The sequence below is a fragment of the Thalassophryne amazonica genome, chromosome 8 (assembly GCF_902500255.1).
Source record: "Thalassophryne amazonica chromosome 8, fThaAma1.1, whole genome shotgun sequence".
NCBI classification, from domain to species: domain Eukaryota; kingdom Metazoa; phylum Chordata; class Actinopteri; order Batrachoidiformes; family Batrachoididae; genus Thalassophryne; species Thalassophryne amazonica.
Genome location: NC_047110.1, coordinates 4,055,818 through 4,070,359, shown reverse-complemented (window position 1 = coordinate 4,070,359; position 14,542 = coordinate 4,055,818). Strand labels below are relative to the sequence as shown.

The following is a 14,542-nucleotide window of genomic DNA, read 5'->3' as shown; positions in this document are numbered from 1 at the left end:
GTAAGTCCTTGCCACTGCCAATTTTCTTTTAGGAGGCATACTGGAGCTTCTCTGCAAAAATATCTGGAGCTGGCTGCGAGTGAGAGGCCTGCATGCAGCGTGCTAGCATTTTTATATTGACCGCCGCCTATCGGCCGTTTGGAACGCCGTTAACCGGGAGGTGGCGTTTAGAACGGCGTACTGTCCGCTAGCGCCGCCGTTTTGTCTGCCTCTGTCGCCGGTTAAAACACCCTTGAGGACGCCGATGTGGGCTCTATCGCCGTTTTACACGCCGTTGATTAGGGATACAATGCCGGCCGCCAATTACAGCAGTGTAAACTGCGGCACTACAGGAAGGGGCAGGATGAAATGGCGATTAAAAAGTATCAAACGCCTTTGTTTGCGTTGTCTCCGTCGTCACGCGAATTCTCCGGGAGCGCTCCCGGAATTATTCGACATGTTGAATAATTTTTTCGACGATTCCCGGTAAAGCCGGAACTAAGCCATGCCCCCTAGTGCCAGCGTTAATAACGGCATGTGATCCTTAAGACGGCCAAAAACTCTTCCTGACGCTTCTGGGATCTCTTACCGTCTATGTGTAAACGGGGCTTTAGGGGCCTTTTTAGTCGCTATGGTATTCTGCACATCCTTGTCAGCAACAATGGCCCTCAGTTCTGTTCTGAATAATTCAGTGCATTCCTGAAGTTAAATGGAGTCAAGCACATCCTGCCACCAACGGTTTGGCTGAGCGTTTTGTGCAGACCTTCAAACATGCTTTAAAGTCTTCCAGAGGAACTGCACCTGTGCAACAGCACCTTGATACATCTTCTAACATGCCGCAATACCCCTCACGTAACAACAAAAGAGACACCAGCTATGTTGTTCATTGGACGCAGACTTTGCTCTCGGATGGATTTCCTGAAACCCAGTGTTGCTGGAACAGTGCACCGGTCACAGGAGGCCCAACAACAACGCCGCCTCCAAGGAGGAGAAGTGGCCACAAGGTATTGTTATGGAAAAGACTGGTCCAGTGTCGTACAAGGTAACTGTGGGAACACAAGGGGTATGGAAACGTCATGTGGACCAAATGCTGACATGCCCTGAGTCCAATGAAAAGTACACCACCCATGGCCGTAATATATCTGGAAAAATTACTTTTACGACAGACACCACAACCTCCACACACCAATTCCAATTTCCAGTCCTCCTTCCATGAGTTTTCTCATTATCCAAACTTGTGGGTGACCAGCAGTAACTAATGAGAGTTTTCTGTCTCCTAGCAGTGACTGTTATCTGGTCATTTGGACAAAGTTCTGAAATAGTTTGAAATACTTTTTGTCTTTATGTGTCACTTGAACTCTGCAGTTTTAATCTCCTCCCACCACAAAGTGACAGATTGCTGATTCTAGGAGCTCAACTTGATGTGATAGTTTCCCTGAATATGCCTGGAGCTTCAGAAAAAAAGCCTTTTGATGGTCACCAGTGGCTGCTGTTTTTGTGTGCAGGTCTCTAACGGCTGTGTGAGTAAGATCTTGGGCCGGTACTATGAGACGGGTTCGATTAAGCCTCGTGCCATCGGAGGGAGCAAACCCAGGGTGGCAACTCCAGAGGTGGTAGCCACAATTGCTGATTACAAGAGAGAGTGTCCATCTATATTTGCCTGGGAGATCCGAGACAGGCTGCTGGCAGAGGGAGTGTGCACTAACGACAATATACCCAGTGTAAGGACAAAGCCACTTTTCACTCAGTCACAATCTACAATCCACTTCAGCCAGGAGCAGGAGATGTGAACTGGAAATGTGTAGTGCCTTAAACTCCTTTTACTTTGATTTTAATTATGCTGTATTATTTATTGTTACTTTTATATGTACTTTTAATATATGTGCTTTTATTTGTGTGAATGGGAGCAACAGACCGCTATCTATCTATCTATCTATCTATCTATCTATCTATCTATCTATCTATCTATCTATCTATCTATCTATCTATCTATCTATCTATCTATCTATCTATCTATCTATCTATCTATCTATCTATCTATCTATCTATCTATCTATCTATGGAGTGTGTTCATGTCTGACTTTGTTTTTCTAATCGTGTTTTTAGCTTCCTGGTTTGTAACAAAAATACACGTTACCGACCAATTTGCATGGCAACCGGTCTGATATGGGAAAATATCCAGCCGCTAATTAGCCAATCAGAGCACACGTAGCATCGCAGCCATATAATAAATGGTATCATTTTAGAGGTTGTAGAACTTGGTATCATTTGGACAACTGCTGCAGAAGTGGTGAGGATAAGAGCCAGGAAAATACTGGGTGTGACGGCTAGACAAAGACAGGATTGTGAAGAGACATGGCGGTGGAATGATGAAGTGCAGGATAGTATATGGAGGAAACATTTTGTGAAAAACATGTGCTTGTTAGATGGCTACATCATAAATAAAAAAAATAATATTGTTATTTCAACCAGGTGACTGTAATCATGATTTGGTACAAAAGCAACATCCATGAAACCTAAATCTTTGAAGATCAAAGTTGGGCAGATGATCTCCAGATTGTCAACAATGCTTTCAAGATACAAGGCTCAAGAAAACTTTATCATTCTGATTATAACATTAAGTTGTTGTGGCTAGAAGAAAGCAGTGTTTTAAGTGATAAAAATAAATTAAGATAACAATGACAGTCTCTGAGCACATATTATTCATTCATTCAGTTTCTATACCAGCTTAATCCAACTAATGGTTGTTGGGAAGCCGGAGCCTATCCCAGCGGTCACTGGGCGACAGGCAGGGACCAACCTGGACAGGACGCCAGTCTACTTTAGGAGCAGGTATTACTTAAAAATAATATTGAAATAAATCAAATCAAATCAATTTTTTTTATATAGCGCCAAATCACAACAAACAGTTGCCCCAAGGCGCTTTATATTGCAAGGCAAAGCCATACAATAATTATGTAAAAACCCCAACGGTCAAAACGACCCCCTGTGAGCAAGCACTTGGCGACAGTGGGAAGGAAAAACTCCCTTTTAACAGGAAGAAACCTCCAGCAGAACCAGGCTCAGGGAGGGGCAGTCTTCTGCTGGGACTGGTTGGGGCTGAGGGAGAGAACCAGGAAAAAGACATGCTGTGGAGGGGAGCAGAGATCAATCACTAATGATTAAATGCAGAGTGGTGCATACAGAGCAAAAAGAGAAAGAAACACTCAGTGCATCATGGGAACCCCCCAGCAGTCTAAGTCTATAGCAGCATAACTAAGGGATGGTTCAGGGTCACCTGATCCAGCCCTAACTATAAGCTTTAGCAAAAAGGAAAGTTTTAAGCCTAATCTTAAAAGTAGAGAGGGTGTCTGTCTCCCTGATCTGAATTGGGAGCTGGTTCCACAGGAGAGGAGCCTGAAAGCTGAAGGCTCTGCCTCCCATTCTACTCTTACAAACCCTAGGAACTACAAGTAAGCCTGCAGTCTGAGAGCGAAGCGCTCTATTGGGGTGATATGGTACTACGAGGTCCCTAAGATAAGATGGGACCTGATTATTCAAAACCTTATAAGTAAGAAGAAGAATTTTAAATTCTATTCTAGAATTAACAGGAAGCCAATGAAGAGAGGCCAATATGGGTGAGATATGCTCTCTCCTTCTAGTCCCCGTTAGTACTCTAGCTGCAGCATTTTGAATTAACTGAAGGCTTTTCAGGGAACTTTTAGGACAACCTGATAATAATGAATTAACAATAGTCCAGCCTAGAGGAAATAAATGCATGAATTAGTTTTTCAGCATCACTCTGAGACAAGACCTTTCTGATTTTAGAGATATTGCGCAAATGCAAAAAAGCAGTCCTACATATTTGTTTAATATGCGCTTTGAATGACATATCCTGATCAAAAATGACTCCAACATTTCTCACAGTATTACTAGAGGTCAGGGTAATGCCATCCAGAGTAAGGATCTGGTTAGACACCATGTTTCTAAGATTTGTGGGGCCAAGTACAATAACTTCAGTTTTATCTGAGTTTAAAAGCAGGAAATTAGAGGTCATCCATGTCTTTATGTCTGTAAGACAATCCTGCAGTTTAGCTAATTGGTGTGTGTCCTCTGGCTTCATGGATAGATAAAGCTGAGTATCATCTGCGTAACAATGAAAATTTAAGCAATGCTGTCTAATAATACTGCCTAAGGGAAGCATGTATAAAGTGAATAAAATTGGTCCTAGCACAGAACCTTGTGGAACTCCATAATTAACCTTAGTCTGTGAAGAAGATTCCCCATTTACATGAACAAATTGTAATCTATTAGATAAATATGATTCAAACCACCGCAGCGCAGTGCCTTTAATACCTATGGCATGCTCTAATCTCTGTAATAAAATTTTTTGGTCGACAGTATCAAAAGCAGCACTGAGGTCTAACAGAACAAGCACAGAGATGGGTCCACTGTCTGAGGCCATAAGAAGATCATTTGTAACCTTCACTAATGCTGTTTCTGTACTATGATGAATTCTAAACCCTGACTGAAACTCTTCAAATAGACCATTCCTCTGCAGATGATCAGTTAGCTGTTTTACAACTACCCTTTCAAGATTTTTTGAGAGAAAAGGAAGGTTGGAGATTGGCCTATAATTAGCTAAGATAGCTGGGTCAAGTGATGGCTTTTTAAGTAATGGTTTAATTACTGCCACCTTAAAAGCCTGTGGTACATAGCCAACTAATAAAGACAGATTGATCATATTTAAGATTGACGCATTAATTAATGGTAGGGCTTCCTTGAGCAGCCTGGTAGGAATGGGGTCTAATAGACATGTTGATGGTTTGGATGAAGTAACTAATGAAAATAACTCAGACAGAACAATCGGAGAGAAAGAGTCTAACCAAATACCGGCATCACTGAAAGCAGCCAAAGAGAACGATATGTCTTTGGGATGGTTATGAGTAATTTTTTCTCTAATAGTTAAAATTTTATTAGCAAAGAAAGTCATGAAGTCATTACTAGTTAAAGTTAAAGGAATACTCAGCTCAATAGAGCTCTGACTCTTTGTCAGCCTGGCTACAGTGCTGAAAAGAAACCTGGGGTTGTTCTTATTTTCTTCAATTAGTGATGAGTAGTAAGATGTCCTAGCTTTACGGAGGGCTTTTTTATAGCGCAACAGACTCTTTTTCCAGGCTGTGAAGATCTTCTAAATTAGTGAGACGCCATTTCCTCTCCAAGTTACGGGTTATCTGCTTTAAGCTGCGAGTTTGTGAGTTATACCACGGAGTCAGGCACTTCTGATTTAAGGCTCTCCAACACTCTCTTTTTCAGAGGAGCTACAGCATCCAAAGTTGTCCTCAGTGAGGATATAAAACTATTGACGAGATAATCTATGTCACTCACATAGTTTAGGTAGCTACTCTGCCCTGTGTTGGTATATGGCATTAGAGAACATAAAGAAGGAATCATATCCTTAAACCTAGTTACAGCGCTTTCTGAAAGACTTCTACTGTAATGAAACTTATTCCCCACTACTGGGTAGTCCATCAGAGTAAATGTAAATGTTATTAAGAAATGATCAGACAGAAGGGGGTTTTCAGGGAATACTGTTAAGTCTTCAATTTCCATACCATAAGTCAAAACAAGATCTAAGGTATGATTAAAGTGGTGGGTGGACTCATTTACATTTTGACCAAAGCCAATCAAGTCTAACAATAGATAAAATGCAGTGTTGAGGCTGTCATTCTCAGCATCTGTGTGGATGTTAAAATCGCCCACTATAATTATCTGAGCTAAGCACTAAGTCAGACAAAAGGTCTGAAAATTCACAGAGAAACTCACAGTAACAACCAGGTGGACGATAAATAATAACATATAAAACTGGTTTTTGGGACTTCCAATTTGGATGGACAAGACTAAGAGACAAGCTTTCAAATGAATTAAAGCTCTGTCTGGGTTTTTCATTAATTAATAAGCTGGGATGGAAGATTGCTGCTAATCCGCCGCCTCGGCCCGTGCTGCGAGCATTCTGACAGTTAGTGTGACTCGGGGGTGTTGACTCATTTAAACTAACATATTCATCCTGCTGTAACCAGGTTTCTGTAAGGCAGAATAAATCAATATGTTGATCCATTATTATATCATTTGCTAACAGGGACTTATAAGAGAGAGATCTAATGTTTAATAGACCACATTTAACTGTTTTAGTCTGTGGTGCAGTTGAAGGTGCTATATTATTTTTTCTTTTTGAATTTTTATGCTTAAATAGATTTTTACTGGTTGTTGGTCGTCTGGGAGCAGGCACCGTCTCTACGGGGATGGGGTATTGGGGGGATGGCAGGGGGAGAGAAGCTGCAGAGAGGTGTGTAAGACTACTCTGCTTCCTGGGGTCAAGCCTGGATAGTCACGGTTTGGAGGGTTTAATAAAATTGGCCAGATTTCTAGAAATGAGAGCTGCTCCATCCAAAGTGGGATGGATGCCGTCTCTCCTAACAAGACCAGGTTTTCCCCAGAAGCTTTGCCAATTATCTTTGAAGCCCACCTCATTTTTTGGACACCACTCAGACAGCCAGCAATTCAAGGATAACATGCGGCTAAACATGTCACTCCCGGTCCGATTGGGGAGGGGCCCAGAGAAAACTACACAGTCCGACATTGTTTTTGCAAAGTTACACACCTATTCAATATTAATTTTAGTGACACATTTAGTGATTGGCGTAACCGGGTGTCATTACTGCCGACGTGAATTACAATCTTACCAAATTTACGCTTAGCCTTAGCCAGCAGTTTCAAATTTCCTTCAATGTCGCCTGCTCTGGCTCCCGGAAGACAATTGACTATGGTTGCTGGTGTCGCTAACTTCACATTTCTCAAAACAGAGTCGCCAATAACCAGAGTTTGTTCCTCGGCGGGTGTGTCGCCGAGTGGGGAAAAACGGTTAGAGATGTGAACGGGTTGGCGGTGTACACGGGGCTTCTGTTTAGGGCTACGCTTCCTCCTCACAGTCAACCAGTTGGCCTGCTTTCCCGGCTGCTCGGGATCTGCCGGGAGGGAACTAACGGCGGCTAAGCTACCATGGTCTGCACCAACTACAGGGGCCTGGCTAGCTGTAGAATTTTCCAAGGTGCGGAGCCGAGTCTCCAATTCGCCCAGCCTGGCCTCCAAAGCTATGAATAAGCTACACTTATTACAAGTACCAAATCGTTATCTAGTTAACTAGATCAATCTAACTGCGCAGATTAAACAGCTAACAGATACAGCAAAACACCACTGTGCTCCGGAACAGGAAGTGATACAAAATAAATAAAAATGAATGAAATTAGATGAGCTATTGACATACAAAGCAGAGGGTGCCCTTAGGTTCATTGATAGGAAATACTACGAATGAGGAAATAAAGATAGCAGATTACTATCATTTCAACTACAGAAGGCACAAGCCAGTTGTATAGTTCCTAAAATTAAACAACTTAATTCAAATAATGTTGAAACTTGCCCAAACACAATATCAGACACCTTTGCGAAATATTATGAACAACTATATAAGCTTCAACTTCAGGAATCAAAAGAAGATAAAATATATCATTTCTTTAAAAAATCTTAAATTAGACAAATTGACAGCTGATTAAGCCTCTACATTAGTAAAACCAATTACATAAAAAGAGGTGAAAGAATTGATTGTTTAACTAAGAAATAATAAGTCACCAGGAATAGACGGGTTTTCAGGAGAATATTATAAAGTGTTTGTTAATCACCTCACTCCATTGTTATGCAAATTATATAACTATGTGTTAAACTCAGGGAACCCTCCAAAATCATGGTCAGAGCCTGTCATCGCAGTCCTGCATAAAGAAGGAAAAGATCAACTGCAGTGTTCTAGTTGTCGTCCTGTTAGCCTCTTGTGTGTGGACTATAAAATATTAACATCTATTTTAGCAACTAAAGTACAAAAATATATTAAGAAATTAATGAAACCAGATCAGACAGGGTTCATTTCAGGTCACCAGGAGACAAATCATATAAAGAGAGCACTGAACCTGCAATCACTGATGGCAAAGGATCCACAAACATCAGTGCTTCTCAGTTTAGATCCTGAGAAAGCATTTGACCAGGTAGATTGGCAATTTCTAGAACAAACATTAATTGAGATGGGTTTGGGTGAAAAATTTACTAGTTGGTTTAGACTGTTGTACAAGAATCCCAAATCAAAAATTAGAGTAAATGGACATTGCTCTGACTTTTTTGACATACAGAGGAGTGAGACAACGTAACTGTCTCTCGCCCATTCTCTTTGCCCTCAGCATCGAGCCCCTGGCGGAGGCAATATGACAAGCCATTCAAATCGAAGGGATTGAGGATGGTGGGGGGGAGAGTTCATAAAATTTCCCTCTTTGCTGATGACATCCTGATCTTTATAAAACATCCTCTTTCTTCAATACCTTGACTCATGCAGTGCTTAAACATTTTTCTCTGGATATCTCTGGATATAAAATTAATCAAAATAAATCAGAGGCTATGATGATTCCAGGAAGGTGGCTGGTTCAACTTAACAAGATGATGTAATTTCAATGGACTAAGTACCTAAATGGATTTAGGTACTTAGGAATTATTATAACACCTGAAACTACTTTTTGATGCAAACTATAATAACTTAATTAAACAAATGAGGAGTGATCTTACTCACTCAAGTTCTCCCCTCATCTCTGTTTGGCAAAGTTGAAACAGTAAGGATGAATTTGCTTCCTTGTCTCCTGTTTTGATTCCAGTCGCTGCCCGTATGAGTTCCCATTTCCATTTTAACATGCTAAATAAATTAATCTCTCAATTTATATGGCAGCACAAGAGACCCAAAATTAAACTTAAAACACTTCATTTGGCTAAAAATAAAGGAGGTTTGACCCTAAAAAATTTGAAATGTTATTATTGGGCAGCTCAACTAGCAGCAGTTGTGACTTGGATTAGCGAAATTGAGGAGGCAAAATGGACTCAAATAGAACAGGGTGAAGCTAAAGGTGCACAGTTATCCACCCGACCCTTACGGACCTAAAACATATCAACAGAATGAAGACTGGAACTGAACGGATAAAACAATGTTAAAAAATGTTAAAGGATACTGTATGGATTTCTAGAGTTATGCCCACTGTGGGCAATGCAGATTTCCCACCTTCAGTGTGGGATCATGGTTTTAGGAAATGGGCAGCTGAAGGCCTCATTATCTATAATCAACTATTTGAAGAAGCACACTTAAAGTCCTTCACACAACTTCAAGAACAATTTGACCTCCCTTCAAATGATTTTTATAGATATTTGCAAATTAGGCACTACATTACGAAAAAGAAAAAGAGAGAATTGGCATCATTCCAAAAGGTATAGAGTAATATTTTATCCCAATTTTAGAAAAATGTCTTCCGGTAAACAAACATATTTCCCATCTCTATAAAAGACTTTCAACAGATCTATTTCAGAATACGTACAATGTCAAGGAAAAATTGGAATTAGAATCTAATGTGATAATAGAAGATGAATTGTGGGATAAACTCTGTAACAGTAGTCATAAGGGAATAACTGGTCAACAGTGGAAAGAATTCCACTGGAAACCCAAAATCCGATATTTCTATACACCTTTGGTTATGTCAAATTTTGTAAAGGATTCCTTAACAGCTTTATGCTGGAGACAATGTGGCAAAATAGGAGACTGATGCCTCTCCTGACGATGTGAATGACTCATTACCATGAACAAAAGAGTGAAACTGCTTTGACCTGACTACCCCATTGTAAAAAGGGAACAAAGCGTGTCTCAGACCCCCTCTCTGGTTAACGGTGGGTTTCAACTGTTTCACATACAAAGCTTCCTTCACTCCCCTCTCAAACCATTTGTTTTCTCTGGCTAAGATTTTAACTTGTGTGATTTTAACCTATGTGATATGTCAGTGACACATGGGTTAAAATCAAGCAACAGGAAGTGGAGGCCTTTACAGAATACATCAACTCGGTGGACTCCAATATCAAGTTCACATGTGAGGATGCCAGAAACAACCATTTCACCTTCTTGGACTGTGATGTTATGATTGGAGAGAACAGGCAGCTCCAGACAGGGGTTTACAGAAAACCCACTCACATTGACCAATATCTGCTCTTTGGCTCAAATCACCCCTTAAACACAAGGTCGGGGTGATCAGGACTCTTCAACACAGAGCCCTACAGGTGCCCACAACTACAGAAACAGTTCAAATTAAGATAGACTTAGGAAAAAAGGAAAAATCCATATAAAAAACATTTACTGTCAGACAAGCTTTGCCTAGAATACCTAAAACAATAAAAAAAAGTCTCATACTTAGATATAGAGTTGAGCATTATAGATAGACAGTTTAGAACAGCTGTTTTCGACAAAAGGGATGATTTTAACTTTCATATTGTAAAATTTCCTTGTATGAGTAGTAACATACCGAGTAAACCTACATACGGTGTTTACACCTCTCAGTTAGTCAGAACTGGTTGTATCTGTGATAATTACCAAAGTTTTTCAACTAGACACCATAAACTTAATAGCAGATTAGTTAAACAAGGGTTTCTGTATAACAAAATGGTTCTTCAGTTCAAAAGATTTTTGAATAGACATCAAGAAATAATATCTAAGTTTGGGGATCGCATTAAAAAGCATGTAGAAGATGGAATTTCTTCTACCTAGATTAGCTAACCATAACCAAATAAATAGGGGAAACTTTAGATAAAACCTATAACATATTATAGCTTAGCCTATTAGCTATTAATTATCTAATAACCTGCCTCACCCTCATTCACCTTATATATATATATATATATATATATATATATATATATATATATTATATATATATATATATATATATATATATATATATATATATATATATATATGCCAGTTTAATGTTTAACGCTTTAAGTGGTTACTGGGATGATCAGCTGTAATTACATGTGTTCCCACATGAGGGCGAAACTACTGAATACTATGTTGGTAATATGAGCAGAGGGAGAAGAAACAGCAGGATGTGTAACGCTGGCAGTTGCAAGTTTGGTGATTAAAACGGCCGCTGTGTGTCTCTTTTCTGCAAATATATGTACTTATGTCTCCATATACATTTCTACACACTTTACTTTTTCTTGTTCCCCTCTTTTTAATATTATTATATTTAAGTAAATATTGGAGGAGTGGGGTACAATTAGTTATACCTAACAGCTACCGTTACCTTATCTAGTAGGCTGTAGCAACGTTTATCCTAGCTTACAAAATAGTTGGTTCATACTAAATTACCTATACTAATTTGTTGGCTCTCACTGCGGTATTGTATCACTTCCTGTTCCGGAGCACAGCGGCGTTTTTCTGTATCTGTTAGCTGTTTAATCTGCGTAGTTAGATTGATCTAGATAACTAGATAACGATTTGTTTCACAGTGTAATCTTCACGTGCCTTAACTAAAGCACTCCCTCTGCTGAATCACCTCTAAATTATTTACACATTATTCACTTTGTGTGTTTTTAGGAATCCGCTAGCTTAGCGCAGCTATTAGCTCTTAGCCGGTTTAGCATGGCGGCTTCTCCTGTCTCTCCCGCACTTTTCTGCTCAGGGTGTGAAATCTTTAGTTATTCCTCAGCCTCCTTTAGCAGTAATGGTACTTGTAATAAGTGCAGCTTATTCGTAGCTTTGGAGGCCAGGCTGGGCGAATTGGAGACTCGGCTCCGCACCTTGAAAAACCCTACAGCTAGCCAGGCCCCTGTAGTCGGTGCGGACCAAGGTAGCTTAGCCGCCGTTAGCTGTCCCCCAGCAGATCCCGAGCAGCCGGGAAAGCAGGCCGGCTGGGTGACAGTGAGGAGGAAGCGTAGTCCTAAACAGAAGCCCCCCTGTACACCACCAATCCGTTCACATTTCTAACCATTTTTCCCCACTCGGCGACACACCCGCCGAGGAACAAACTCTGGTTATTGGCGACTCTGTTTTGAGAAATGTGAAGTTAGCAACACCAGCAAACATAGTCAGTTGTCTTCCGGGGCCAGAGCAGGCGACATTGAAGGAAATTTGAAACTGCTGGCTAAGGCTAAGCGTAAATTTGGTAAGATTGTAATTCACGTCGGCAGTAATGACACCCGGTTACGCCAATCGGATGTCACTAAAATTAACATTGAATCGGTGTGTAACTTTGCAAAAACAATGTCGGACTCTGTAGATTTCTCTGGGCCCCTCCCCAATTGGACCGGGAGTGACATGTTTAGCCGCATGTTCTCCTTGAATTGCTTTTTGTGTGAGTTGTGTCCAAAAAATGAGGTGGGCTTCATAGATAATTGGCAAAGCTTCTGGGGAAAACCTGGTCTTGTTAGGAGAGACGGCATCCAACCCACTTTGGATGGAGGAGCTCTCATTTCTACAAATCTGGCCAATTTTCTTAAATCCTCCAAACCGTGACTATCCAGGGTTGGGACCAGGAAGCAGAGTTGTAGTCTTACACACCTCTCTGCAGCTTCCCTCATTACCCCATCCCCGTAGAGACGGTGCCTGCTCCCAGACCACCAACAACCAGTAAAAATCTATTTAAGCATAAAAATTCAAAAAGAAAAAATAATATAGCACCTTCAACTGCACCACAGACTAAAACAGTTAAATGTGGCTTATTAAACATTAGGTCTCTCTCTTCTAAGTCCCTGTTAGTAAATGATATAATATGATATAATAATTGATCAACATATTGATTTATTCTGCCTTACAGAAACCTGGTTACAGCAGGATGAATATGTTACTTTAAATGAGTCAACACCCCCGAGTCACACTAACTGTCGGAATGCTCGAAGCACGGGCCGAGGCGGAGGATTAGCAGCAATCTTCCACTCCAGCTTATTAATTAATCCAAAACCCAGACAGAGCTTTAATTCATTTGAAAGCTTGTCTCTTAGTCTTGTCCATCCAAATTGGAAGTCCCAAAAACCAGTTTTATTTGTTATTATCTATCGTCCACCTGGTTGTTACTGTGAGTTTCTCTTTGAATTTTCAGACCTTTTGTCTGACTTAGTGCTTAGTTCAGATAAGATAATTATAGTGGGCAATTTGAACATCCACACAGATGCTGAGAATGACAGCCTCAACACTGCATTTAATCTATTATTAGACTCAATTGGCTTCGTTCAAAATGTAAATGAGTCTGCCTACCACTTTAACCATACTTTAGATCTTGTTTTGACTTATGGTATGGAAATTGAAGACTTAACGGTATTCCCTGAAAACTCCCTTCTGTCTGATCATTTCTTAATAACATTTACATTTACTTTAATGAACTACCCATCAGTGGGGAATAAGTTTCATTACAGTAGAAGTCTTTCGGAAAGAGCTGTAACTAGGTTTAAGGATATGATTCCTTCTTTGTTATGTTCTCCAATGCCATATACCAACACGGTGCAGAGTAGCCACCTAAACTCTGTGAGTGAGCTAGATTATCTCGTCAATAGTTTTATATCGTCATTGAGGACAACTTTGGATGCTGTAGCTCCTCTGAAAAAGAGAGCCTTAAATCAGAAGTGCCTGACTCCGTGGTATAACTCACAAACTCGCAGCTTAAAGCAGATAACCCGTAAGTTGGAGAGGAAATGGCGTCTCACTAATTTAGAAGATCTTCACTTAGCCTGGAAAAAGAGTCTGTTACTCTATAAAAAAGCCCTCCGTAAAGCTATTAAATCAAATCAAATCAAATAAATTTTATTTATATAGCGCCAAATCACAACAAACAGTTGCCCCAAGGCGCTTTATATTGTAAGGCAAAGCATACAATAATTACGGAAAAACCCCAACGGTCAAAATGACCCCCTGTGAGCAAGCACTTGGCGACAGTGGGAAGGAAAAACTCCCTTTTAACAGGAAGAAACCTCCAGCAGAACCAGGCTCAGGGAGGGACAGTCTTCTGCTGGGACTGGTTGGGGCTGAGGGGAGAGAATCAGGAAAAAGACATGCTGTGGAGGGGAGCAGAGATCAATCACTAATGATTAAATGCAGAGTGGTGCATACAGAGCAAAAAGAGAAAGAAACACTCAGTGCATCATGGGTACCCCCCAGCAGTCTAAGTCTATAGCAGCACAACTAAGGGATGGTTCAGGGTCACCTGATCCAGCCCTAACTATAAGCTTTAGCAAAAAGGAAAGTTTTAAGCCTAATCTTAAAAGTAGAGAGGGTGTCTGTCTCCCTGATCCGAATTGGGAGCTGGTTCCACAGGAGAGGAGCCTGAAAGCTGAAGGCTCTGCCTTCCATTCTACTCTTACAAACCCTAGGAACTACAAGTAAGCCTGCAGTCTGAGAGCGAAGCGCTCTATTGGGGTGATATGGTACTATGAGGTCACTAAGATAAGATGGGACCTGATTATTCAAAACCTTATAAGTAAGAAGAAGAATTTTAAATTCTATTCTAGAATTAACAGGAAGCCAATGAAGAGAGGCCAATATGGGTGAGATATGCTCTCTCCTTCTAGTCCCTGTCAGTACTCTAGCTGCAGCATTTTGAATTAACTGAAGGCTTTTCAGGGAACCTTTAGGACAACCTGATAATAATGAATTACAATAGTCCAGCCTAGAGGAAATAAATGCATGAAT

At 40.5% G+C, this 14,542-nt stretch overlaps 1 protein-coding gene across 1 annotated transcript in view; it reads left to right on the top strand.

Moving 5' to 3' along the window:
• Positions 1–14,542, top strand: part of LOC117515211 (paired box protein Pax-6-like) — a 353,676-nt gene that overhangs the window by 69,554 nt on the left and 269,580 nt on the right. The window contains exon 3 of the mRNA XM_034175687.1: positions 1,485–1,700. Coding sequence (XP_034031578.1) covers positions 1,485–1,700 — 216 coding nt within the window. The remainder of the gene's footprint in view (positions 1–1,484; positions 1,701–14,542) is intronic.